The sequence below is a fragment of the Giraffa tippelskirchi genome, chromosome 3, assembly GCF_054371585.1.
Source record: "Giraffa tippelskirchi isolate mGirTip1 chromosome 3, T2T-mGirTip1v1.2.pri, whole genome shotgun sequence".
NCBI classification, from domain to species: Eukaryota; Metazoa; Chordata; class Mammalia; order Artiodactyla; family Giraffidae; genus Giraffa; species Giraffa tippelskirchi.
This window is the reverse complement of record NC_137277.1, coordinates 148393737-148419208: the sequence shown is the minus strand read 5'-3', so window position 1 is coordinate 148419208 and position 25472 is coordinate 148393737. Positions and strand designations below refer to the sequence as shown.

The 25472-nt window shown below is 35.9% G+C and overlaps 1 protein-coding gene across 7 annotated transcripts in view; it reads left to right on the top strand.

Annotated features, from left to right (window-relative positions):
• The window catches only part of TRAK2 (trafficking kinesin protein 2), a 67598-nt gene that overhangs the window by 29211 nt on the left and 12915 nt on the right, over window positions 1-25472 (top strand). For 5 of the 7 annotated variants that reach the window (XR_014079999.1, XM_081581892.1, XM_081581891.1 and 2 more), the window contains 10 exons: window positions 5418-5612; window positions 15320-15396; window positions 16897-17013; window positions 18211-18420; window positions 19066-19144; window positions 20082-20212; window positions 20642-20716; window positions 21978-22115; window positions 23924-24003; window positions 24309-24506. Coding sequence is in view for 6 of the 7 variants with exons in the window: in XM_081581892.1 (XP_081438018.1) it covers window positions 5418-5612; window positions 15320-15396; window positions 16897-17013; window positions 18211-18420; window positions 19066-19144; window positions 20082-20212; window positions 20642-20716; window positions 21978-22115; window positions 23924-24003; window positions 24309-24506 (1300 nt within the window). In the remaining variant the exon portion in view is untranslated. The remainder of the gene's footprint in view (window positions 1-5417; window positions 5613-15319; window positions 15397-16896; window positions 17014-18210; window positions 18421-19065; window positions 19145-20081; window positions 20213-20641; window positions 20717-21977; window positions 22116-23923; window positions 24004-24308; window positions 24507-25472) is intronic. The other 2 variants (XM_081581893.1, XM_081581894.1) reach the window with 1 other exon arrangement.

Sequence of the window (25472 nt, the reverse complement as noted above, 5' to 3'; positions counted from 1 at the left end):
GTATACCCAATTTTTTTTCTAAACTTTGGTTCTAAAACTCATTGGTCCACAAAACCTGACCTGTCCGGTTATTTCTAGATTTATCCCACTTTGTTTGAATGTTTGTTTGCTGAAAAATGTATCACTGTGTTTAAATATGGGATACTGCTACAAAACCAGTTGGAGGTGTTATATGACATACAGTAAATGCACAGGACTACTTTTCTAAAACTCCATAAAATTCTGAAACACATCTAAATCTGTAGGGTTTTTTTCCTGTTTTTTATTCACCAGTACTGAGATACGTGTATTAAGATCCACCCATTTTAAGTGTAGAGTTTGGTTTTGACAAATATGTACACTCATGTAACCACCAGTACAATCCAGTTGTAAGACATTTTTATTATCCCTCTAAAGTTCCCTCATACCCAGATCTCTCCACCCCTCAACTGCTAACTCCAGTCAATGTGCTTTTTGTTACTATGGTAACAGAAAAAATTTGCTTGTTCTGGAAGGTCATATAAATTAATCTGTCTTTTTGTGTCTGGATTTTTTATGCAGCAAAGTGCTTTTGAGATTTATCAACATTGTGGTATGTGTCAGCAGTTCATTTGTTTTTATTGCCAAGTTACAACTACTCAACTCTGCTGTTATAGCAGTAAAGATGTCATAGATAATACATAAAAGAACATATATAATTGTTTCAATAAAACTATTTATAAAGCCAAGCAGAGGCAATAGGCTAGAGGCAATAGGCAATTGGCCTCTGGGCCATAGTTTCCTGACCTCTTCACAACAACATAACACTTGGTAACATCAGTGTTTTTTATTTTACCCATTCTAGTAGGTGTGTATCTGGTATCTCTGTGTGGTTTCAGTTTCTTTTTCCCTGAAGACTAATGATTTTCAGTCTTTTCTTGTGCTTATTGGCTAATTATAGGTACTTGGAATTTTCTATTTAAATCATTTGCTCATTTTTATATTTGTCCTACTATTGAATTATAAATGTTCTTTATATATTCTATGTAAATTCTTTGTTCGGTAAAGGGGTACAAATATTTTCTTCCAGACTGTGATTTGCCTTTTCATCTACTTAATGGTGTCCTTTGAAGAGCAAAAGTTTAAAATTCTGGTGGAGCCCAGTTTATCAAGTTTTGCTTTTATAGTTCATATTTTTTGCATCATTTCTAAGAAATCTTTGCATAGTTCAGAATCACAAAGATATCTCTTCAGTTTACCTTTAAGAGTTTTACAGTTTTTGCCTTTACATTCAGGTCAACTGTCTACTTTATAATTAATTTTGAATATATAATCAAGTTAGGGTCCAGATTTTTTTCCCCAGTTAAATGTTTAATTGTTCTTGCACCATTTGTTGAAAACATTATCTTTTATGCTATTGAATTACTTTGGTAATTTCATTGAAAAATCATTTGATTTTTATATGTGTAGGTCTATTTCTGAACTCTCCATTCTGTTTCTTTAATCCCTAAGTCTGTCTTTGCATAAATACTACAATGTTTTGATTACTATAACTCTATAGTAAATCATTTTATTATTAATTTTAATTTGTTTCTTTTCTTTCTTTTTACTTAAACTTTTATACAAATGATCCAATGCTAATTGTTATTTTTTAGAATTTAAGAAGTTATTAACAAATGAAAAAACAACACAGTGTTTGTACAATCTGGATTTTAAAAGCATTAATTTGGATTGGTCCTGTACAGAAATCTATAGTAAATCTTGAAATCAGGTAGTATACATTCTCCAACTTTGCTCTTCTTTTTAAAAACTTATTTTGGCCATTCTTGACCTCTCACATTTCCATATAAATTTTAAAACCAGTTTGTCAGTTTCAGCCAAAAAAGAGTGATGGAATTTTGAATGTAATGATACACACTTGATAGAGAATTGACATCTTAAGACTGTTAAGTCGTCTAATCCATGAACATGATATATGCCTCCATTTATTTAGGTCTTCTTTAATTTCTCTAAATAGTACTTGCAATTTTTGTTACACAGGTCTTCCACATACTTTATTAAATTTAATCCTACATTTTTTTTCCTGCTACTATAAATAACGTTATTTATTCAATTTTATTTTCCAGGTGTTATTACTAGTATGTAGAAGTGAAATTTATATATTGACTTTGTATTCTGCAACTTTGCTTAACTTACTTTTATTAACTTTGTCTACGTAAGTCACTGGTGCTCTGGGTTTTTTCCCTAGTCTTTTTTCATTTGAGATAGTTACCATTGCTGTGCCTTCAAGTCTACTTTTCTTTTCTTCTGGAGAGTGTCTAATATGTTGATGTTATCCAGTGAATTTTTAATTTAGATATTGTACTCTAGTTCTGGGGGGCTTCCCTGGTGGCTCAGATGGTAAAGCGTATGCCTACAATGCAGGAGACCCAGGTTCAATCCCTGGGCTGGGAAGATCTCCTGGAGAAGGAAATGGAAACCCACTCCAGTACTCTTGCCTGGAAAATCCCATGGACGGAGGAACCTGGTGGGCTACAGTCCATGGGGTCGCAGAGAGTCGGACGCAATGAGTGACTTCACTTTCTTTCACTTTCTTTCACTCTAGTTCTATTTGAATTTTAGAAGCATAAGTGTACTTTTCATTTCTCTTTTTGGCTTTTTTAAAATATCTCTTTACTAATTTTATCATTTTTGTCATTACTGGGCTTGTTTCTGTTGATTTATTTTCCAACTGGTAATGGGTTACAAATTGCTTATTCTTTGTATTTCTAGTAACTTGTTATCAAATATTTTGAATGTTACATTGATGTTTGAATTTTGTTGTCTTATTTGGAAAACTAATTTTGGCAGGTCCTTAAATTACTTGCTGATAATATCAGTTATTTTGAGTCTTGTTTTTAATCTTTGCTATCTGAGTCTGTAGATCACAAGACCATATTCCATTATGCTTTATTCTAGCATTAATTTAATTCTACTACTAGCAGGCACAACCCTTCCAGAATCTTTGGATTGTCTCAACTTTTCATTTTCTTGGGCTCCAGAATCACTGTGGACAGTGACTGCAGCCATGAAATTAAAAGATGCTTGCTACTTGGAAGAAACGCTATAGCAAACATAGGCAGCATATTAAAAAAGCAGAGACATTACTTTGCTGACAAAGTTCCATCTAGTCAAAGCTATGGTTTTTCCAGTAGTCATGTATGGATGTCAGAGTTGGACCATAAAGAAGGCTGAGCACCGAAGAATTGATGCTTTTGAACTGTGGTGTTGGAGAAGATTCTTGAGAGTCCCTTGGACTGCAAGGAGATCAAACCAGTCCATCCTAAAGGAAATCATTTCTGAGTATTCATTGGAAGACTGATGCTGAAGTGCCAATACTTTGGCCACCTGATGTGAAGAGCTGACTGTTTGGAAAAGACCCTGATGCTTGGAAAGACTGAAGGTGGGAGGAGAAGGGGATGACAGAGGATGAGATGGTTGGATGGCATCATTAAAGGACATGAATTTGAGCAAACTCTGGGAGATGGTACAGGACAGGGAAGCCTGGCATGCTGCAGTCCATGGGGTTGCAAAGAGTTGGACATGATTGAGCTACTGAACAGCAACACTGTTCATTAGGTTTCTACACTCTGGCTAGATGAAATTCAAGCCTTTCTTAGCTTTGCATAGGAGAGTAACATAAGAAAGATATGAAGATGTGGAGGAAAATATGAATGTAATGAGAACAGATCACTTTGAGGCCATATTCAAGAGAAACAAGAGATCTTGAATCTAAATGAAGCAGTGTGGCTAGAAAGAAGTGAACACAAGAAAAGGACATTTGGAGGATAAAAATGTTAGGACTGGACAATTAGGAAATCACTAAATAGTGCATTATCAGAAATACAGAAGCAAATAGGAGGTGCTAGTCTGAAGGGTATTATTCGAATCTACTAGACCTTGAGTGTATACTCATTTTGGAAGTAGGCAACTGGTAATCTTGAATTTTCACAGAATTTCATTAATGCTTATTAAAAGAAAATGTATAGGGAATAGTAGTTATTTTAATGAATATTAATTTTGTTCTTCATTTGTGTTATACCCTTGAGTGTCTAAGAGTTTGTTTTTAGCTCTGTATGTATTTATAGTCAACTTCTCTTCCTGCACATATTATAATAATAATGATATGTATGTCATATATTGATAGCAGGAAAAATTTGAATAGTCGCATAGAATTCATAGTAATATTATTTGGATGTATTTTTGGAGTTCTTATTTAAGCGATCTGCTAAGGGTTGAGAGGAGCTTCTTCAGACCCACATTTAAGGTTTTAAATGTACCTCATATCTGTGATTATGTACCTCGTGTTTTGGTTATGAAGCCACCGCTTGTCTTTCTATATGGATAGGATTTTCTAATATGGTCAGCCTCCTCATATTTGATTAATGTCAGCCTCCTCATTTTTTAATTAAAGTCAAGTAGTTGAAATGTACTTTTTTAAGGTACATTTTCTTAAAATAAACTCTGTTGTTCTTTGCCAGAGTTAGAACATGTTTCTCTATGCCACCCACAAAGGAAATACCCGATGTCTTTGAAAAATGAGAGAGTTGAGATGACATCCTGTATTTTCTGTATTTTAAGCCCTAGTATTTAAAGCATATTAAAAAGGGTAACTTTGTTTTGTAAACTGCTAAATTTGGAAGGTGTTAAATGATGAGCAGCATTTGAAATAAGAAGCCAGGAGCAAACACATAGAGATAGAGAAGCCCAAGTGTGTTCAGAGAAATGTGTGCAGGGACAGTTAGAGGTGTGCAGGTGAGAGGAGTGATGTAAATGATATTCAAGACTTTAAATGTATCACGTCTTGAAAGTAAAAGTGATTAAGTATTTATTCTAGTACCAGTGTAGGACACTGTGCTGGGATGTTAACATTGCTGTTTAACATTTAACCAGTAAATATTAATTTTTTATATCTAGCTTCTGGGAGAATATAGTAAAATGTAACTTTTCCATATTTTGAAGAATCCTCCCACAGAGGTCAAATTCTATTACTGAAGAACATATTGTTTTATTCCTTTTGAACTCACTATTTTCTGCTGGTTGCCTTGTTGCCTTTTTTCCCTCAAGCATATGAGTTATTTGAGATCACATGTCTTTTAAGCGGCACTAAGTAGATTGATAAGGAGGAAATAAGAAATTTTAAACTTAAAGACATAGTTATATTCCCTAAGCAATATATTTTAAATAGAGTATAATTAAAAGTCATGGTATTATTTTTACTGTGGAAGTTCTTATATTAAAGAAACCTAAAGAAAGACCAACTGGAATTCCAGGATACAGCAATAAAAATCATTGGCGACACGATCTTGACTAATGTTTCTTGATTGTCTTACTTTCACAGAACTAATTTCACTGATTTTTCTCTGTAGCCTAGTAAATTGAAATATATTGGATTCATTTACATGGAATCTTCTCCTCAGATGTCTGCTCCAATGAAGATGTCCCTGAAGTTGAGCTTGTGAGCCTGCTAGAAGAACAACTACCCCAGTATAAGCTCAGAGTGGACTCTCTCTTTCTTTATGAAAATCAAGATTGGACTCAGTCCCCACATCAGCAGCAACATGCATCTGACGCCCTCTCTCCAGTACTTGCTGAAGAGACTTTCCGTTATATGAGTGAGTATTTGAATTTATCCGTTGAACTAAAGATCATGAGTGTCTTGTTGACTTTTACAATATTTGACATCCCTAAATGTTGTTTAGTTTATACCTACTTTAACTCAAACTGCTTTAACAACATGAAGAGGTGACTCTAATTGTGTTGTGTCTGAATGCAGAAAGTTTATCGTTTTTAAGCATCTGAGTGTCCAGGGTTGCGAGCATACCCAGAGGTTTCCAGTTCTCTCCTCTTTTCCTTCATACTTTCCTCAGACTGAGTAGAAAAAGGAAACTTTTTTAAAAAAAGTAGTGAACGTGTTTAAAATTTTAATATCCCTTTATATTTGTTATCTTAATAGTTTAATATTTAGTGTGTAAAAACTGACATAGTCACAGAAACTTGTCAAGTCATTAAGAAACATAGTTCTTGGATACATAAGTAGTTTTAATAATGCCAAGGAGAAATACATGCACACTATATAGTCATCTTCATTATTTACGTAAGGATTCAGAGAGAATATTTCAGTGAGAAACTAAGTCAGATATGTCCTAAATATGGATCTGTTTTATCCGACACTCTTAAAAAATGACAAAATTAAATCGAACACTCTTTAAACTTTAAAATATGGAGATTTTGTTGTTGTTGTTTTTGACCTTATTCCAAAAATCTGCATTCAGGCTGAGCTTACCTTTTTTTAATGCATTCACTGTAAAGATGTTGTATGCATAATAGCTATTAGAATACATAGTAAGTCTCTAAGTTCGATATTGATATATTTGTAAAGCTATTTTCATTTGAATTAGATATGAGATTGCATCAGCTCCTAGATATTTGCCCAGTGAGTGCTTCCATGTTTTTAAAGATTCTAGCTGGAGAATGATTGTTGTGAAATCCTTGTTTTCATAGTAATCATTAACTTTTAATGGTACTTTCCTACAACCAGGTTACTTACTGCTCAGAAAAAGAATGGTAAACTTTGTTTAAACTTGAATTAGGAACTCAAATAAAACTGTTACTGTACAGTTTATTCTTTTAGGTAGCTGAATATTAAATTAGAGCTCTCAAGGTTTTCTTTCTAGTTTGAGAAATTACTTACTTGAGACTTCTGGAAAATGCTTTTTAACAGGAGCATTTTTATATTCCATTTTCCTTTGTTCCATGAGTTTTTAGATTTGTGAGAAAATTTCAAACTGAAATTTCATCAGGATAAATTTAGTTTGTCATTATTTTCATTAAGTGGTACAGAAAGTGCCCTTAGTTTACATGTTCTTTGTTCTGTACATCACTGGAGGGGGCAGGGAGGGGAGACTAGCTAGAAAGATGTTTTAGGTTATGATTTAATGGAGTTGCTGTTAGGATGAATTTTACATAAAAAGACTAGAAAATAAAAGGTAAACAGATTCTAAAATACTTGGTTTATAGGTAAACAAGAGTGTAAGTAAAACTAGAGCTTAATAGGATGTTACAAGATCCATACTTCCAGGATCTGGAAAACTGTCCTGTTCCTTTCATCTAATGGTACTATTTTCACTTCAACAATTTGAAAATTAAACTACATATGATTTACTAAGATCATGAAGCAAATAATTAGGACTATCATTGGTTCACTAATACTTTTTCTGTGTATGTGCATGCTTAGTTGCTAAGTCATATCCAACTCTCTGCAGTCCCATGGACTGTAGCCCACCAGGCTTCACTGTCCATGGGATTTTCCAGAGTAGGTTGCCATTTTCTCCTTCAGGGGATCTTCCCAACCCAGGAATTGAACCTGTGTTTCCTGCATCTCCTGTATTGGCAGGCAGATACTTTTTAATCACTGAGCCACCTGGGAAGTCCATTTTTTCTCTATATTGTACTTTAATTTCACTGTTATTTTGAAGTTATCAATTCTTTGTGTTAACAGTTCACACAAATATAAATAGACTTCATTATGAATTTGTATCTTATGAATGTAAAAGATAAGTGATTTACTTTATTTAGCAAATTGATTAAGGTCTTAAAAAGCATGATACAAACCATTCTCTCACCCTTTTCCACAGTTTTCTGTCCCCCTGAGATGTCAAGATTTTTTGGTTTTGAATACTTACTATGGACACTGGCAAGCAATCCTAGGGTTCAGCTCCCTGATTCTGTTTTAGCCCCTTCATATCCCTAGTTCCCTCACATGGCAATAGACAAATGCTCATTAAAATGAATTATGACAACTAATAAAAAGAGGTGCCAGGCAGAGGCACTTTCTTTCTTAGTTCACACAAAGAAGTTGAAAGTACCATAAGAAGAAAATAATGAGATTTGGAAGGAAACAGGCAAAAGTTTTGGGATAGGAACCTGGCTCACATGAATAAAAGGATACTGGTTGTTCTCTGAAGCCCCTTCCAAGCCAGAAAGAGATTGCTTTCATGTGTTTTAAAAGTAAACAATGGATGGGTCCAGAAAAATAATTCCCTCCTAGTCCCTGCCATGGGCTTCCCTGGTGGCTGAGTGGTCAAAAATCCACGTTCAATGCAGGAGACACAGGAGATCCAGGTTGGATCCCTTGGTTGGGAAGATCCCCTGGAGGAGGACATGGCAACTCCAGTATTTGTGCCTGAGGAACATGGACAGAGAATCCCGGTGGGGGGCTACAGTCCATGGGGTAACAAACAGTTGGACATGATTGAAGCGACTGAGCACGCATGTAGTCCCTGCCATACACACACAGTTTAAGATACTCAAAGAATGTTTTGCTTGCAGGGTTTTCTAATTTTATTAAGAGAGTCCCACAGTGACATGTGGGACAAGCAGTACAATCAGATCACACTATGACAGAAAGTACACATTTGTTCATATGAAGGCTCAAAGTAGAAACCTGATCTGCTTTTCAGGGTATTTTTTATTTGGGAATAAAAGATCACCTTACCACTTCCTAATGCATAAGGAAAGAGGGGGGTGGTTTTATAAGTTTATTTAAGGCATCAACATCACTTGGTACTTGTTAAAGACACAGATCCTGTGTCCCCATCCCAGATCTACTGATTCAGAAACTCTGGGGGCGGAGCCTAGTCTGTTTAAATAAGTCCTCCTGTTGGTGCTGATGCACACAGATTTGAGAACCAGTGATCTGAAGCATTGTCACCAAAACCGGCCGCTTCACAGTGACATTAATTGGAGAAGTTAAGAAACTAGGGAGGATGCAGAATTTTGCAGAGAAGTACAGTTTTAGAGATTATTGCTGTTGGTTGGTAGTTATACTTTTCCTCAAGCTCTGCCCTTGAAACTCATTAACCTTTACCTGCAGGAAGGAAGTACAACAGGTAATTCTCAAGAAGCAATGACCATGTCTAGTCGTAGAGGTTAGTGGATTTCTAATTCCTTTTGACCAGTTCCATGGAAGAATTAAGTCATATGCCCTAAGACATCTATTGTAGAATGAGTTACCTTATCACTTATACATCATGTCCTATCTAGGTATTATTAGTGAGAAAATTGTCTCTCAAATCATTATCTATCCTGAAACCCCGTTGAGAAATGCTGTCCTAGATGGTACGTATGATCAGCCTCCTTTTTGTTCCATCTCAGTTCTTTTGAAGGCAGTTTTTTGTATTGCAGAAATGTTCTCTGTATTATAGTAGCAAAAAAACACTTCTCTGGAGTTAAAACCTCAAAACCTGTCTGTAGTTATCAGGAGCTATTCTAGCTTTTACTCTGTCACACAGGAAGTGTTTGTGTTTTTTTGTTTTTGTTTTTTCATGTGGAAGAATTGGAGAGTGATGAAAGATCAGAAATCTTTTAAAAATTAAATAATTGCGGTAAAAACTCTAGACCTTGAAAAAGGACATTTGAGAGAACTATTCAAGCACCATCTCATAAATAACAGGGATATCAAAATGGGTCAACATTGGCATTTTCCATCCTGAAAATGATTGGGGAGAGTTGGTGTAAAATTATGTGTTATAAAGTAAGAATTACTGAAGAAAAAACATCTCCCCCATGTTTTTTCAGGAACATTAGATTCTCCAAATATTAAACAAAAACACTGGACATTAATTAACAACCTTCATAAACCAAAGCTGTTCTGTAAAAATATTTAGTGTCTCTCTGATGAATAATTCTTTCTTAGAGAGTTAGAAAGTTCATGTCTGGAAACAAGCACAGAGCATTGGTAATTTCTGTACCATTTAGCATTTTTATTTTAACCTCTGAGAACTGAAGGGAAAATAGAATTTGATAGGATTAATTATAATAAAGTCAGTCTGTTTGGCCCTGCATTCATAGTTACAGAATTAAAGTGAGGAATTAGTCTATTGCTTTGAAAGCATTTAATCACCATGCCTAAATGCCAAGAGAACATTTAAGAGCCTTGCCCTGAGTGCTTTTGGAATCTTTCCAAGCAGCCTATCTTTATCAGGAGTATTGTGTTAACGAAGAGAAGACAGAACTGATTAGGCTGCAGAGAAGAATCCTTTGTGTTCCTTTATCAATTGAGCAACTCTGTGCAGTTAAGGTAGCCCAGACTTTGGGCTTGGTGGTCTACAGACTAAACAAACTGGAGAATTCTGGTTGCATTACCTAACTTCTTTGTCATAATAAATACTTAAGCATTTGGAAATTCATTTTTCCTTTTCGGAGCCTTTTAAGAAGAGCTGCTATTTTTTTATTGCAAAGATAACATTTGTTCTTCATTGAAAATTAACAAAAAACTGACAAGAGAACAACAAATCAACTATAATCCATACTCAAAGATAATCACTATTAACGTTTTAATGTATATTCTTTCAGCCTCTCTTGTGTATAGATATGTATAGATATGCTGCTGCTGCTGCTGCTAAGTCACTTCAGTCGTGTCTGACTCTGTGCGACCCCATAGACGGCATCCCACCAGGCTCCGCCGTCCCTGGGATTCTCCAGGCAAGAACACTGGAGTGGGTTGCCATTTCCTTCTCCAGTGCATGAAAGTGAAAAGTAAAAGTGAAGTCGCTCAGTTGTGTCTGACTTCAGTCGTGTCCAACTCTTTGCGACCCCATGGACTGTAGCCTGCCAGGCTCCTCTGTCCATGGGATTCTCCAGGCAAAAATACTGGAGTGGGTTGTCATGCTTTCCTCCAAGGAATCTTCCCAATCCAGGGATCGAACGCACCTCTCTTAGGTCTCCTGCATTGGCAGGCAAATTCTTTCCCACTAGCACCACCTGGGAAGCCCATGTATAGATATAGTCATACCTTAAAAACAAAATCAGGACCTATGTTGTTTTATAACTTGTGTTCACAGATAAGTACTCTAATATTTCATCAGATAAGAGCCTTTTGATCTTGGTGGTACTATGGTAGAAAGAGCAACATGGTGCAAAGAGCCCATCAGTGAGAATAAGCAGACCCAAGTTTTTTCTTAGGACCTTGTGAGGTGGAAGCTGTTATCATCTCCTTATTATATCTTGGCTTTGCCACTAATAGTTTGCTTTGCCATCTTGGACATGTCACATAATTCCTCTCAGTCAGGGTTCCTCATATAAGAAAATGAGATCATTAAATATCTTCTTAAGGTTCAGCTTGAAATTATCAGACTATGACAGATGGTTGGCATTTATAGGAAATATATTTTAGTTTCTCCTCACTAAAACATATTTTATTCCAGACATTTCTGTAATTACTGGGTCCTTCATTTTCAATTCCCCTTTTATCATGTGTGATTTGTATCTCACAGTGTTTTATTACATCCTTAATTTACTGGTTTTACTTCAAATTTAATTTTCCACTTTATCTTCAACACTTGTCAGTCATATAATATAAGCCATGTCCTGCAGTTTTTAAATTTGTTGTATAAAAACTGTCTTTAACTGAGTTTCCAGGATTCGTGGTTCTTGCTTTGAGTGTTAATCCTGGCTCAGTGGTTTTCATCCCTAGCTTCACATCAGAACATCTGGCGTGTTTTCCTTACTACTTGTGCCCTGGGGTCCCTCCAAATGAACTCAGTTAGAATCTGGAGTTGAGACTCACTGCACTGTGTTACATTTGTCTTTGCAAACATTGGCTAGTTTTTTGTAGTTTAGAATATAGTTATATTGACTTGATTTTTTTTTCCTCTCTGTTATTGAGACTGGAAATAGAAGAGACCACACACTGTATGTATCTGCCTTAATTTTTAATCTTTGTTCCTAAGCTATGCTACCAAGTTAAACTGTGACGATTCCTTAGGCCCAAAAGCCTATTTCTTTTATCCCTGTGTGGTTCAAGTACAGAGCCATTTTATCTACTTGTAAATAAAAATTCTTTTGGAATAAAAATGTTTCTTTCTAGTTTTTTTTGTTTTTGTTGCTGCTGTTGTTAGTTTTCTTCTTTTCAGTTTAAAACTTTTCCAGCAATCTCTTAATACTGACAACCCAGCACTTTGGTTTACTTTTAACTAGAAGTAAGACTATCATTAATAATTTGCTCTGGGTAATGCCTAGTTTCGTTTTGAGCAGTGAAGCTGGGCAGAAAAATTAAAGGCTTAGATTAAAGTAAAACCTGTCTACTTGTATCTTTTGAGCAATCTTAAGTGTTAAGATGGGTCCAAGGAACTAAAGATAACTTAACTCATAGTTTGTGCTGCCAACTCAGTGCATTGTTTACAGAGAATTTAAAATCGGGGCTGTTTCATACATACCAGTTGTGTTTAAAGAGTATAGCTATGAATAGTTATATGATGCTTAGCAGTTTATTAAATACTACTTAGTAAATTATCATATTTGAACCTCCTAATGGCCTTGTGAGATGCTGTCACCTCCATATTATAAATATGAATCTGAATCTCAGAAGGGGTAAGTGACTTGTTCAAGCTCACTCAAACACATGAATTCAGCTTCTCTGCTTCAAACCTATGCTTTTTCACATTTCATGGCAAGCAAATTATAAAATCAATCTAAATCAACACAAGTCTGTTTCATTAATGCTCTCCAAAGTTAAAAGTTCCCTCTCTTATTATACATCATTGGCTTTAAAAAGGTATTGCTTATTGTGCTTGTGGAATCATTAGGGTCCTATCTGTTCTTTTCTTTGGAACTAAATTCAGTTCAGTTCAGTCGCTCAGTCTTGTCTGACTCTTGGCGACCCCGTGAACTGCAGCACGCCAGGCCTCCCTGTCCATCACCAACTCCCAGAGTCCACCCAAACCCACATCCATTGAGTCGGTGATGCCATCCAACCATCTCATCCTCTGTCGTCCCCTTCTCCTCCTGCCCTCAATCTTTCCCAGCATCAGAGTCTTTTCAAATGACTCAGCTCTTCATATCAGGTGGCCAAAGTATTGGAGTTTCAGCTTCAACATCAGTCCTACCAAAGAACACCCAGGACTGATCTCCTTTAGGATGGACTGATTGGATCTCCTTGCAGTCCCAGGGACTCTCAAGAGTCTTCTCCAACACCACAGTTCAAAAGTATCAATTCTTCAGCGCTCAGCTTTCTTTATAGTCCAACTCTCACATCCATACATGACTACTGGAAAAACCATAGCCTTGACTAGATGGACCTTTGTTGACAAAGTAATGTCTCTGCTTTATAATATGCTGTCTAGGTTGGTCATAACTTTCCTTCTAAGGAGTAAGCGTATTTTAATTTCATGGCTGCAATCACCATCTTCAGTGATTTTGGAGCCCAGAAAAATAAAGTCAGCCACTGTTTCCGCCTCTATTTGCCATGAAGCAATGGGACCAGATGCCATGATCTTAGTTTTCTGAATGTTGAGCTTTAAGCCAACTTTTTTGCTCTCCTCTTTCATCAAGAGACTTTTTAGTTCTTCTTCACTTTCTGCCATAATGGTGGTGTCATCTGCATATCTGCGGTTATTGATATTTCTCCCGGCAATCTTGATTCCAGCTTGTGCTTCCTCCAGCCCAGCGTTTCTCATGATGTACTCTGCATATAAGTTAAATAAATAGGGTGACAACACACAGCCTTGATGTACTCCTTTTCCTATTTGGAACCAGTCTGTTGTTCCATGTCCAGTTCTAACTGTTGCTTCCTGACCTGCATACAGGTTTCTCAAGAGGTACGCCAGGTGGTCTGGTATTCCCGTCTCTTTCAGAATTGTCCACAGTTTATTGTGATCCACACAGTCAAAAGCTTTGGCATTGTCAATGAAGCAGAAATAGATGTTTTTCTGGAACTCTGTTGCTTTTTCGATGATCCAGTGGATGTTGGCAATTTGATCTCTGGTTCCTCTGCCTTTTCTAAAACCAGCTTGAACATCTGGAAGTTCATAGTTCACATATTGCTTAAGCCTGGCTTGGAGAATTTTAAGCAGTAGTTTACTAGCATGTGAGATCAGTGCAATTGTGCAGTAGTTTGAGTATTCTTTGGCATTGCCTTTCTTTGGGATTGGAATGAAAACTGACCTTTTCTAGTCCTGTGACCAGTGCTAAATTAGTCAAGTGTAATTCCTGAATTTATGGACTGTCAGGAATAATGGGTTTGAGTAATGCAGGGAATATAATAGTTCATTTTATAGCAAGGGCCTACCTATGATGAAGTTTATTATAAAGAAAAAGAATTTTAAAGCTAAAACAGGTTATGATTCACAATAAAACTACAAAAAGTCCTGCAAGTCCTATTTCTTATTTATTGATATTAGCTCACATGATAGCTGATCACAGATGTTCAAAATAATCACAACAGAATTCTAATTAATTTCCTTTATACATTCAGTTCAGTTCAGTCACTCAGTCATGTCCGACTCTTTGTGACCCCATGGACTGCAGCACGCCAGGCTTCCCTGTCCATCACCAACTCCCAGAGCTTACTCAAACTCATGTCCATTGAGTCAGTGATGCCATCCAACCATCTCATCCTCTGTCGTCCCATCCTCCTCCCACCTTCAGTCTTTCCCAGCATCAGGGCCTTTTCCAATGAGTCAGTTCTTTACATCAGGTGGCCAAAGTATTAGAGTTTCAGCTTCAGCATCAGTCTATCCAATGAATATTCAGGACTAATTTCCTTTAGGATTGACTGGTTTGATTTCCTTGCAGTCCAAGGGACTCTCAAGAGTCTTCTCCAACACCACAGTTTCAAAGCATCAATTCTTCAGTGCTCAGCTTTCTTTATGGTCCAACTTGCACATTCATACATGAGTAGTGGAAAAACCATAACTTTAAACAGACCTTTGTCAGCAAAGTAATGTATGTCTCTGCTTTTAAATATTCTATCTAGGTTGGTCATAGCTTTTCTTCAAGAAGCAAGTATCTTTTAATTTCATGGCTGCCATCACTATCTACAGTGATTTTGGAGCCCAAGAAAATAAAGTCTCTCACTGTTTCCATTGTTTCCCCATCTATTTGCTGAAAAGATAGGGCCAGATGCCATGATCTTAGTTTTTTGAATAACTCCTTACAAACTCATCCCTCAATAACTTTAGATTAGGGTATAAAACGATTGGTAGTTCAGTTAATTCTCTGGCCTACATCTTCTAACATGAGTGAGACAAAATTCTAGTCTTACCACAGAAAGAGAAGATAGTCAGGAGGTGACTACCCTGTGACAAGTTGATACTTTCTTAATTCATTGTATGATATACATTTTGTTTGTAGTAATTGGTCTGTCCTGACTGTCTAACATGTGAAATATTTCTTTCCTTTTTCTTTTTTCACGTGTATTTTTATTCTAAATAATTTTTTGTAAAAGTCTGAGTTGTTTGTTGTGTTATCTTTCAATTCTTATGAATATTTAAAACTTTGTGTTATTTCTGTATCCTATAAACAGTTGTTTTAACTTTCTTAGTTCTAGGCACAGACAGGGTGGAGCAGATGACCAAAACTTACAATGACATCGACATGGTTACACATCTCCTGGCAGAGGTAGGAATGTGTCCTTTTTCTCCAATACAAAAAGTAAACCTTGAAGATCATATAGGAGCTATTAAATTTGCACATCAATGAAGAATGATGATGTCTTTGCCCTAGGTTGATCTGTATAAGGTTGTTACAGCTAGAACAACTGGCATACCAACTGGCATTCCAAAGTAGAATGGCTCCTGAAGTTTATTTTTATAAAGTTGCACCGCTCAATTTTTTATTGTTGTGTTATAATCATGCTGGCTGGCTTCACTGTCTTAGAAAAGCAATCTTTAAAAAAATATGTTTTTTAAAATAAATCCTTGCTGTCACTTACCCTGAAACAGAGCTCCCATTCAAGAAGCAGCTCATTTGCAAATAAACACCAACATTTTGGAGCACCTTCCCTTTTCTACTTTCTTTCAGGCTATTATCTGAGCTCACTTTGTCCATGACATTTTTAGTATATATAGTGTATCTCTTCCAAGTGGTGGTCTTAGAAATCTCTCCCTATGCTTCAAGTTCAGTTGATCTTATGGGAATTATCTTTCTCTTTGAAGTACCCTTCTCCTCACATGTCCCCCTCCCATGGCAGCTCCCCAGAATGATTTTGTGTATGCCACTTAGCCTATATTGAAAATGAAATAAGTGGGCCTTGAAAATTTAGAGATAAACTGTCCACCAGTTTTCATGTTACTGTGGAACAAAAAAGCTTAATTTTATTTACAGTGATTAATGTGAGCATAACCATATACCGTAAGGCACTTAGATGTTTTAATATATTGATAGTTTTCCATCCTATAGAATACAATGCTCACCCCTACCATATAGAGGGAATCCCTATGCCCTTGCTAAGTTATTACCATCTACCCAGATAGACTAACTCTTGCTTTGGGCCTCCCTGCATCATTACCACTGATTTCTTCAGACTCCCTCCTTCTTTATACTCTGAGAAGAACCCTATAGACTTGGAATGTCCAGTCTGTTATATCCTCTATTTTATTTCATATCATGATTCTTATACCAGTTGACAATAGGATTCTTGATTATGCTTTCTTCTGAGCCTCTGGCTCTGAATGCATAAAAACTTTGCCTTGGTTTTCAACATGCTTACTGTATCATTACAATGGTTGAAGACAAATGCGTTCAACAAATATTTATTGAGCTTTTACTGTGTGTCAGGCCCTGTCCTCATTTTTAGACTGTATTAGTTTTCTAGGTTTCCAAAGTCATAAGTTTAAAGATAGAGTTGCTGTATCCTAATTAATAGGATGACCAATAAATCTCACTTAATATTAAGAAATACTCTCTTGCATTTATAACTATGGTGGTCATCCATCTGACCACATATTTTAAACACCATTTGTGTGTCAGGCCCTGTATTCGTTTGTATATCTGGGCATTAAAATGGGCCTTGATGCTTTCTAGGACATTGCTTTTGAGTTTAGCAATAATGACTGCAGGATTTCTAAACTACTACTTAATTTTGTTTGTACTCAAGAGATATATTTGGTGTTTTAACAGAGGGATCGTGATCTGGAGCTAGCTGCTCGAATTGGACAAGCTCTCTTAAAGAGGAACCATGCCTTATCTGAGCAGAATGAAACCCTGGAGGAGCAACTGGGACAAGCCTTTGATCAAGTATGTCTTGGATCAAATATTTGCAGCATGAAACAGTTAGATCTGGGAAATGGAGAATTTATTTTCCTGGTGTCCCTGAAATGATACAATAGGTAGACAGATAATACCAGCACATGTTAACTGTTGGTATCTATTGAACTAACCAGTAGAGAAATGAAATGTTAATGTACAGAGGAGTACTCATGTGACTCTACCTTAGTCAATATAAAGTCTATATTGAGTACCTACAGTACGTGTGGCATCCTGTTTAGATTCTATTGGCTCCCCTGATAGCTCAGTTGGTAAAGAATCTGCCTGCAATGCAGGATACCCTGTTTTAATTCCTGGGTCAGGAAGATCCACTGGAGAAGGGATAGGCTACCCACTCCAGTATTCTTGGGCTTCCCTTGTAGCTCAATTGGTAAGGAATCCACCTGCAATGCAAGAGACCTGGGTTCGATCCCTGGGTTGGAAAGATCCTCTGTAGAAGGGTAAGGCTACCAACTCCAGTATTCTGGCCTGGAGAATTCCATGGACTGTATAGACCATTGGGTTGTAAATTCTAACACTTTATCCTTACTCCTTCATGTAGAGTTTTTGTGTTATCTTAATATTTTAAAATATACTCCCAAGTAATAGATACCCACAGAAAATATCTTTATTCAAAAACCCAAACAAGAAAAGGAAAAAAATTTTAATTTGTTATCTAGTTTCATTTATATTTTATATAAACACATCATGTTTAGTAACAGTCAAGCCTTTGAGTTTAAAGTACTAATTCCCTAGAATTAAAGTTGGGAAGTCATATAGAGTTACACAGCTTAAAAATACAAACTTTTAGAATGAGAATTTGAAGTAAGGCTCTATTCTGATAGTTTGAAGTTTCTTCTGTTTTGTTTTGAACTGTGAATATGTCACCTTACGTGAAATTTCCTCCTATATTCCTATTATACTGAATACGGAAATTGGCTTTTCTTTTCACCTACTATAGAAAAAAACTGTATTCATTGAGTTAATGCTCTGAAATTATAGCTCAGGAAATATATGAGGTTTTTGACTCTCTTTTTAGCCCTGTTACTTTAATCAATAGAACCTAGAAGCTGATTTATGATTTTGTTTTATGGTGAGAAACAATTGCCCCATGAATTAGAAGGTATATTACTTGTAAATAATGTAAAATAAAGACTATCTTGTAAATCAAGCCCTTTTGATGTGCAGGTTAATCAGCTGCAGCATGAGCTGTCCAAGAAGGATGAGCTGCTTCGAATTGTCTCCATTGCTTCTGAAGAGAGTGAAACTGATTCCAGCTGCTCTACACCTCTTCGCTTCAATGAGTCCTTTAGCTTATCTCAAGGTTTGCTGCAATTGGACATGCTGCAGGAAAAGCTCAAGGAACTGGAAGAAGAGAATATGCTTCTTCGATCCAAGGCACAGTCAACTTATTTCTCACTCTCCTTTACCTTAAAGGCTATAAGGTTTAGGTCTAGGTAGTATTGGGGTGAAATATAGCATAACTAAGGACTTGCTATTGACATTCCAATGGGGGTGGGGTGGGTGACAGCTAAGGCACAGGTGATTGATTACCTGATCCAGTGTTACTTAGAGCCCACTGAAAAATGAATAGCAAGCTGACAGGTGAAAGAGGGAAAACCACAGCATAGAGGATATATGTTGTGGAGTTTACACAAATAGCTAAATCATTACAACCAAGGTAAGAGATGTATTGAAAAATGTTTCATGAGCTTATATAATGGGGGAGGATCGGAGAATGGATCAAAGCAGTGCTACTTAAACAAGTGACATTTTAGTTGAGGCTGAGGATTAGCCTATCAGAGATATATGATGGGGAGCAGGGGTTGGGGGTGGAGATGTGCAAAGGCCCTGCAAGGAATAAGGGGGAGATTTTTTTCATGTCCGTAGTCTTTATTTTGTGATAGATAAAGCTTTATGAGTTTTTATTTTCCTTTGCAAGTGATGAACTTTTATCTTTAATGAGTATTAAAAGTTTTCTTTAGTTAATACTAGAAAATCATTAGAAGATATTATCACAAACTGATTTTTTTTCCCTTGAAGGCTTGTCACATAAAGACAGAAACTATTACCTACGAAGAGAAAGAACAGCAGCTTGTCAGTGATTGTGTTAAAGAACTTCGTAAGTATTAATGTGTTCTGTTTTATAGCCTCTGGGTAATTCTTTGGTAGGATATCACTAACTCAGAAATTAGATCAATGATTTCAATAAAAGCATGTCAAGAAACAATTTAAATAGTTACTGTAAATCTTGGAATATAACATTGAGCCCACAACTCTAAATAAAGTTCCATTTGTATTTTTAAGAAATATCTTTGTCATCATCAAATAAAGACCTGTATTTCTGCCTGTTACAGCATATTAAAATGAAAGGAACCAAAACTCTTATACTGTTGGTGTGGAAATAGTCCTGTAGAGAATATGATTGCCAAAGTCAGGAAACTGATTAGTAGCAAAACTAGAGCTTAAATGATGGTGTAAAATATAATATTCAGTGAGTATTTGTTAAATGCAAACTGTGTTTCTATAAAGGAATATATTTTGCTTTCATGTATCATTACCTAAAATTTTAAAAAATAAATCAGTTGGGAAAAGATCAGCTTTACTAGAGAAAAAGTTTGAATCTCACTATAAATGTATAGCCTTTGTTATATTTGTTAAGTTTGATTCTCATTTCTTTTGGGATCTTATTTATATCCCTGAAGATTACTCAAAGACGTAACGTCTCAGCACTTGCAAACATATATAATTCACCTATCTCTTTTCAGCCTTATCCTTCATAAAGAAAAAGACAGAGCCAAAATCTTTAGCTTGCTTGCCTTTATAAGTTATCTCTTTTTGGCTTCAGTGCCTCTTATTAAATTCCCAGCATTTGTCTATTTCAGAAGAACCTTCAATTTTCTCTGTTGGGTTATTCAGGTTTATTACTTTAAATTTATGTTAAAGAAAAATCAATTCATGATAGCCCAATGCTTGTTACAAAACGGGATTTGGCCCACAGGCCATAGTTTAATGTCCTATATTTATATTAATTTTTAAATTTTTATTTTGTTTTCCAGGAGAAACCAATGCTCAGATGTCCAAAATGACTGAAGAATTGTCTGGGAAGAGTGATGAACTGATTCGATACCAAGAAGAGATTTCCTCTCTCTTGTCTCAGATTGTAGATCTTCAGCACAAACTTAAAGAAGTAGGTTCATTCATTCAACAGATATTTGTTAAGCACTGACCTAGTACTTATGCACTCTGCTAAGTGCTAAGCAAAATAAACATAGTCCCTGCCTTTTACAGTGCTGTAGTCTGTCTGACTGCTGTTTTAGTCTTCTGTCATGAAATATCATGAATAACTACTTTCGGATCATTATTTCTTTCCATTAAATGGAATTCTCTTTTCCTCAGAAAGTTGTGATATGAACTTCTGACTCATGCTCTTTGTCCTTTAAACACCTTGATGGATTTTGTATTCTGCCCATTTTATTGCTATTGTTTGGCTTTTGAAATGTTAGCTTTTGTTATTCCTCTCGACTACCCTGAAAAACATTCTCCAGATGTCTTAAAACGAGAGTAACCTCTATTTTACGTGGGAAGGCTTCACATGTCTCTTTTAATGTGTTGTTAGCATGTGATTGAGAAGGAAGAACTGAGACTTCACCTCCAAGCTTCCAAAGATGCCCAAAGACAATTGACGATGGAGGTAATGAGATCTTCCTTTATCTTGTGTAATATGGGAGAGAGGAATGAATAGTTTCTTTCTTCTTTGTGAATAAGAATGATTAAAGATGATTACCAGGTTTAAAGTAACCACAGAAGATCAAAATGAAATTATAAGATCTACAAAATAAAGCTTTTTAAAAATTCTGTCTCTAAAACCGATAATAACATGACAGCATCCTTCTTAGCAGGGAAACCTTGAATTTATAAGATTTTTTAGGAATGTATGACCCCTTTACAGGTCTATGTTAACTAACCCAACAGTTTTTAAAATAAGGCAATCTCCATTTTTTATAAGCACCTCTAGCCCTAGTGATGCTGATGATCTAGTCCACATAATGCATACACTTGAAGAAATTTTTAAAGTTAAAATGTACTCTGAAAATTATGTACTGTTTTAACATGCTTATGTATTCTAACTATGAAAGAAAGTTTCTGAAACAAGAGAGAAGAAACTACTTGTTTTACGTTAATTGAGTACCCTGACATCTTTTTTTTTTTTTTAAGATTTTATTTATTTGTTTATTTTGGCTGTGGTGAGTCTTCATTGCTGTTTACGGGCTTTTCTCTAGTTGCAGCGAGCAGGAGCTACTTTCTAATTGCTGTTGCATGCTTCTCATTGTGGTTGGCTTCTCTTGTTATGGAGCATGGGCTTCAGTAGTTGCAACTCGTGGGCTCTAGAGCTTGGGCTCAGTAGTTGTGGTACATGGGCTTAGTTGCTCCATGGCATGTGGGATCATTTTGGACCGGGGATTGAACCCACCGTCCCCAGCATTGGCAGGTGAATTCTTAACTGCTGGACCACCAGGGAAACCCACAGCCTGACATCTTATAGACTTGATGGGCTTGATCTTGTCATTTGCAAACTTCAGAGAGATGTTTGAAAATGTACATATCTAATATTATGCTAAACTAACTTGACTATAGCTATTATACTTCCTGTATAAGTTGTTTTTTTTTTTTAATAAGAAGCATTAAATACTGAATTGACAGCTATGGTTGTCTCAGTTACTTTTCACATTTTTAGGAAATCATGTTTGTATATAATTTTGGCCAAGACACCTCTAAATCTGGCAGCTGGAAATATATATACTTTCCCTGCTTAGGCTGTTTCAGAGTCTTTGTAGAAAATTTAAATTCATAAAGTTAGTCCTCTGGATAAAATTTAAACTTGTCTCAATTTTTTTTTCCTATTGTCACTTTGGAATATAATAAGGTACACTAATTGCCCTCTAATCTTTCAGCTGCATGAGTTACAAGACAGGAATATGGAGTGTCTGGGAATGCTACATGAATCTCAAGAAGAAATAAAGGAACTTCGCAGCAGATCTAGCCCTGCAGCTCATCTCTACTTCTCTCAGCCATATGGAGTTTTCTCTGGGGTAAGGGACTGAGAAAAATATTATGTATTTAAGGAAACTTGCTTAAGATTTGATGGTCCTTGAGAGTAACAGGGTTGTAGGTAACCCTATTACCCCTTAATACTTCAATGTGTATGTATTAAAAAAGAAAAAAAGGACCCTCTCAAGGAGATTCTCCTACCTAACCACATACAACTATCAACTCCAGGATATTGACATTGATACAATACTCTCACTGTCTCATCCACAGAGCCCATTTAAATTTTGCCAACTGTCCCAACAATGTCCTTTGAAGGATACATTGCATTGGGTTGTTACAGTCTGGGACAGTTCTTCTGTCTTTGTTTTGTCATTTATGACCTTTGTAGAATGTCTTCAGTTTTAATTTGTCTGTTGTTTCCCCACAATTAGATTTAGGTAATGCATTTTCAGCAGAAACAATGCCATGTTCTCCTCAGTGCATTGTATTGGGAAGCACACATTGTCTTTTTTTCCCATTACTGATGATGTTAATTAACTTTGATCCCTTGGTTAAGGTAATATCTGCCAGTTTTTTTCCACTGTAAAGCTAGTCATTGTTAATTAATTACTAGTTAATTGAATTAACATTACTAATTAACTTTGCAGTGATGAAAATTGTCAGATACTACCTTAACCAAGTAATCAAAATGACTATTTTGGAGTGATGCTTTGATACTGTTTAAATATTATGTTCCCCATCAAGCTTTACCCACTAGTTTTAGCACCCATTAATGGGGATGTATCTGACTCAGTTATTACTATGATGGTTGCCAAATGGTGACTTTTTAATTCCATCATTTTTTTCAGCTTTTTTAAATTGGCATTCTTTTGTAAGTTAGAACTTTTCTGTCTCATTTATTTCTTCATTTGTTCATTTAGGTTATGCAGTATAGACCCATGAATTCTTATTTTAATCAATGGATTATAAGCCTTTATTACTCTTTTTTATTTTGATACTTAAATTGTCCCAAATGTGGTCAGTAGGATCTCCTTCAGGCTCTTCTTGCCCTTTCCCTGGCCCAGCCCTGAGATCAGCCATTCTCCAAGGAGCTCTGGTTATTTTTAGTGAGGAATGATAATTAGAATCCAAAATCTGGGTGCTAGGTATGCCTTGCCACTAGAGTTATCATTGCTTTCAGTCCCTCTCAACAGATAGAGCTAGGAAATAGGTGTATGTTCATATGCACCCATATAAACACATGTATATATCTTTCTATTCATATCTTATATTTATATGCATATTTAACATCATGAGTTCACACCAGTACCTCCAATTCTAGTCATTGTCAACTTAGCCCCATTGAGTCTACCATCCATGCTAATTGAATCTTCATCTTTGACCAGGGGAAGGAGAAGATTGCTGATTTTTATTTTAAACAATTTTTTATATTGTAAAAGCTTTACATGTTCATTATAGAAAAGTTAGAAACTAGAGGACCAAAAATAAATTGTGAAATACTATCAAATCCTAACCTCCACAGAAGCATTATTAACATCTTGGTTTATAGCCTTTCAAACCTTCTACTTTTGTGTATCTGTGTATGTAATACTTTTATGTATCATAATTGGCTTTTCCCATTGCTTCCTGTAAAAATATATGATGAAAAAGTAGTCGTTTCTTGTATAAAAGCTACATTTCCAGAATGTCTCTTTTCTTCCCCTGCATTTTAGCCTATGACTGTTTTCTTTTACTATAACACTGAAAGTATTGGATTCTGGGAATTCTATTAAATAATTGAAAGGTCGTTTATTTCTCCTAACAGGCTTCTTAGTTAATCACTGTTAGTACCCTCAAACTCTTTTCTTAGGAATCTCTGGCATCTGAGATTGAGGGGACCATGCGTAAGAAGTTGAGTTTGGATGAGGAATCTTCTCTCTTTAAACAAAAGTAAGTACAGATTGCATATGTTGTTACTAGACCATTGGGATGGAAATTGAAAAGAAGCTATAATCCAAAGTGACCAGTATTATGAGATTCAGTAGTATATCTTCTTACTATTCAGTTCTTTCCTGATAGTGCTCCCATCTGTGAGAGCATTCTCTTGTTCTGAAATTTATTTTCTAATAAATTTTTCCCAAACTTCAGAGGCTCTTCAGGGTGGCTTTGTTTTTAATGAGCTGCATTTACATGCCTCTTTTCTAGAGTGCTCCAGTGGTAGGCAGTGGCAATAACGAACACTTCTTTTTTGACAGAGCCCAACAGAAACGGGTATTTGACACTGTCAAGGTTGCCAATGACACCCGGGGTCGCTCTATCCCATTCCCAATTCTACTGCCCATCCCAGGCTCCAACCGCTCAAGTGTCATCATGACAGCAAAACCATTTGAATCTGGCTTAGAACCAACAGAGGGCAAAACAACCCAGAAGAGTAACTTGGAGGAAGATCCAGGGTAAGAAACATGGATTCACACACAAATTCCAGCATTGCTCTGTGCTGTCTGAAGACAACACTGAAAGGAACTATCAGTTCTCATTCAGTAATGATGCCTTGTATCATTATTTGTTAGACGGATCACTGGAGTGAAAAGGTTTAATTAATTATATGCAAAATGGAGTTTGCATTGAACTATACAATTCTTTACTTCTCTCTTCTCTAGTTTGGCAAAATTTGAGTCTATATCTTTGTGTTCAGAATCAAATTTGTTTGAATCTGTTTGGTCATTGGCAGTTATGCATAGCATTAGATGATAGTTTCTCATAACCCGTGCTCATAACTTCAGCTTCTTTGGTGCCTTTATGATAAACAATAATCTTGAATACCTGTTAAGGGAAACTAGATTGCTCTTAATTTCCTATTTGTTTAAATTGAGATTTCTGTTTCTGTTTTTTTATTAATTCAGTTCATTGAATTTTGTTTAACTAGAAATTAAAGAGAATTACTGGAAAGTCAACTGAAAGTTTTTGAAAATTAGATGTTTGGCACCTGAGAGAAGTCTTTCCTAATGCAGAAATCCATTACCCTGGGTTTTTGATTGTATTGTCTGGTCTTAGGGGTAGATTCTGTACCCGTGGTAGCCTATGTGTTGATACTACCTCATTGTACACAGTTACCTTAGGAAAAGATCTAACAAGAACATCTATGTGAATTCACACGTGGAATGCCTAAAACTTGGCTTACTCTTCTTTCTTTTGGTATCAGTTGTAAGATATCTCTGATTTTTTAAATCTTGAGAAGTGAAAAACTGTGTGTTGCAGTATTTATGAATCTTGTTTTCTTTTAAATGTCTGCAGTATTCATAGAGGATTCTATGGCCTAAAGTAAATTTTTTCACATTTTAATATTTTTGAAATTGTTTATCTTTTGCAGCTAATGATGTGTTGTAGTATAATGAGTAGCATTTTTAGTTTCTTAGTAA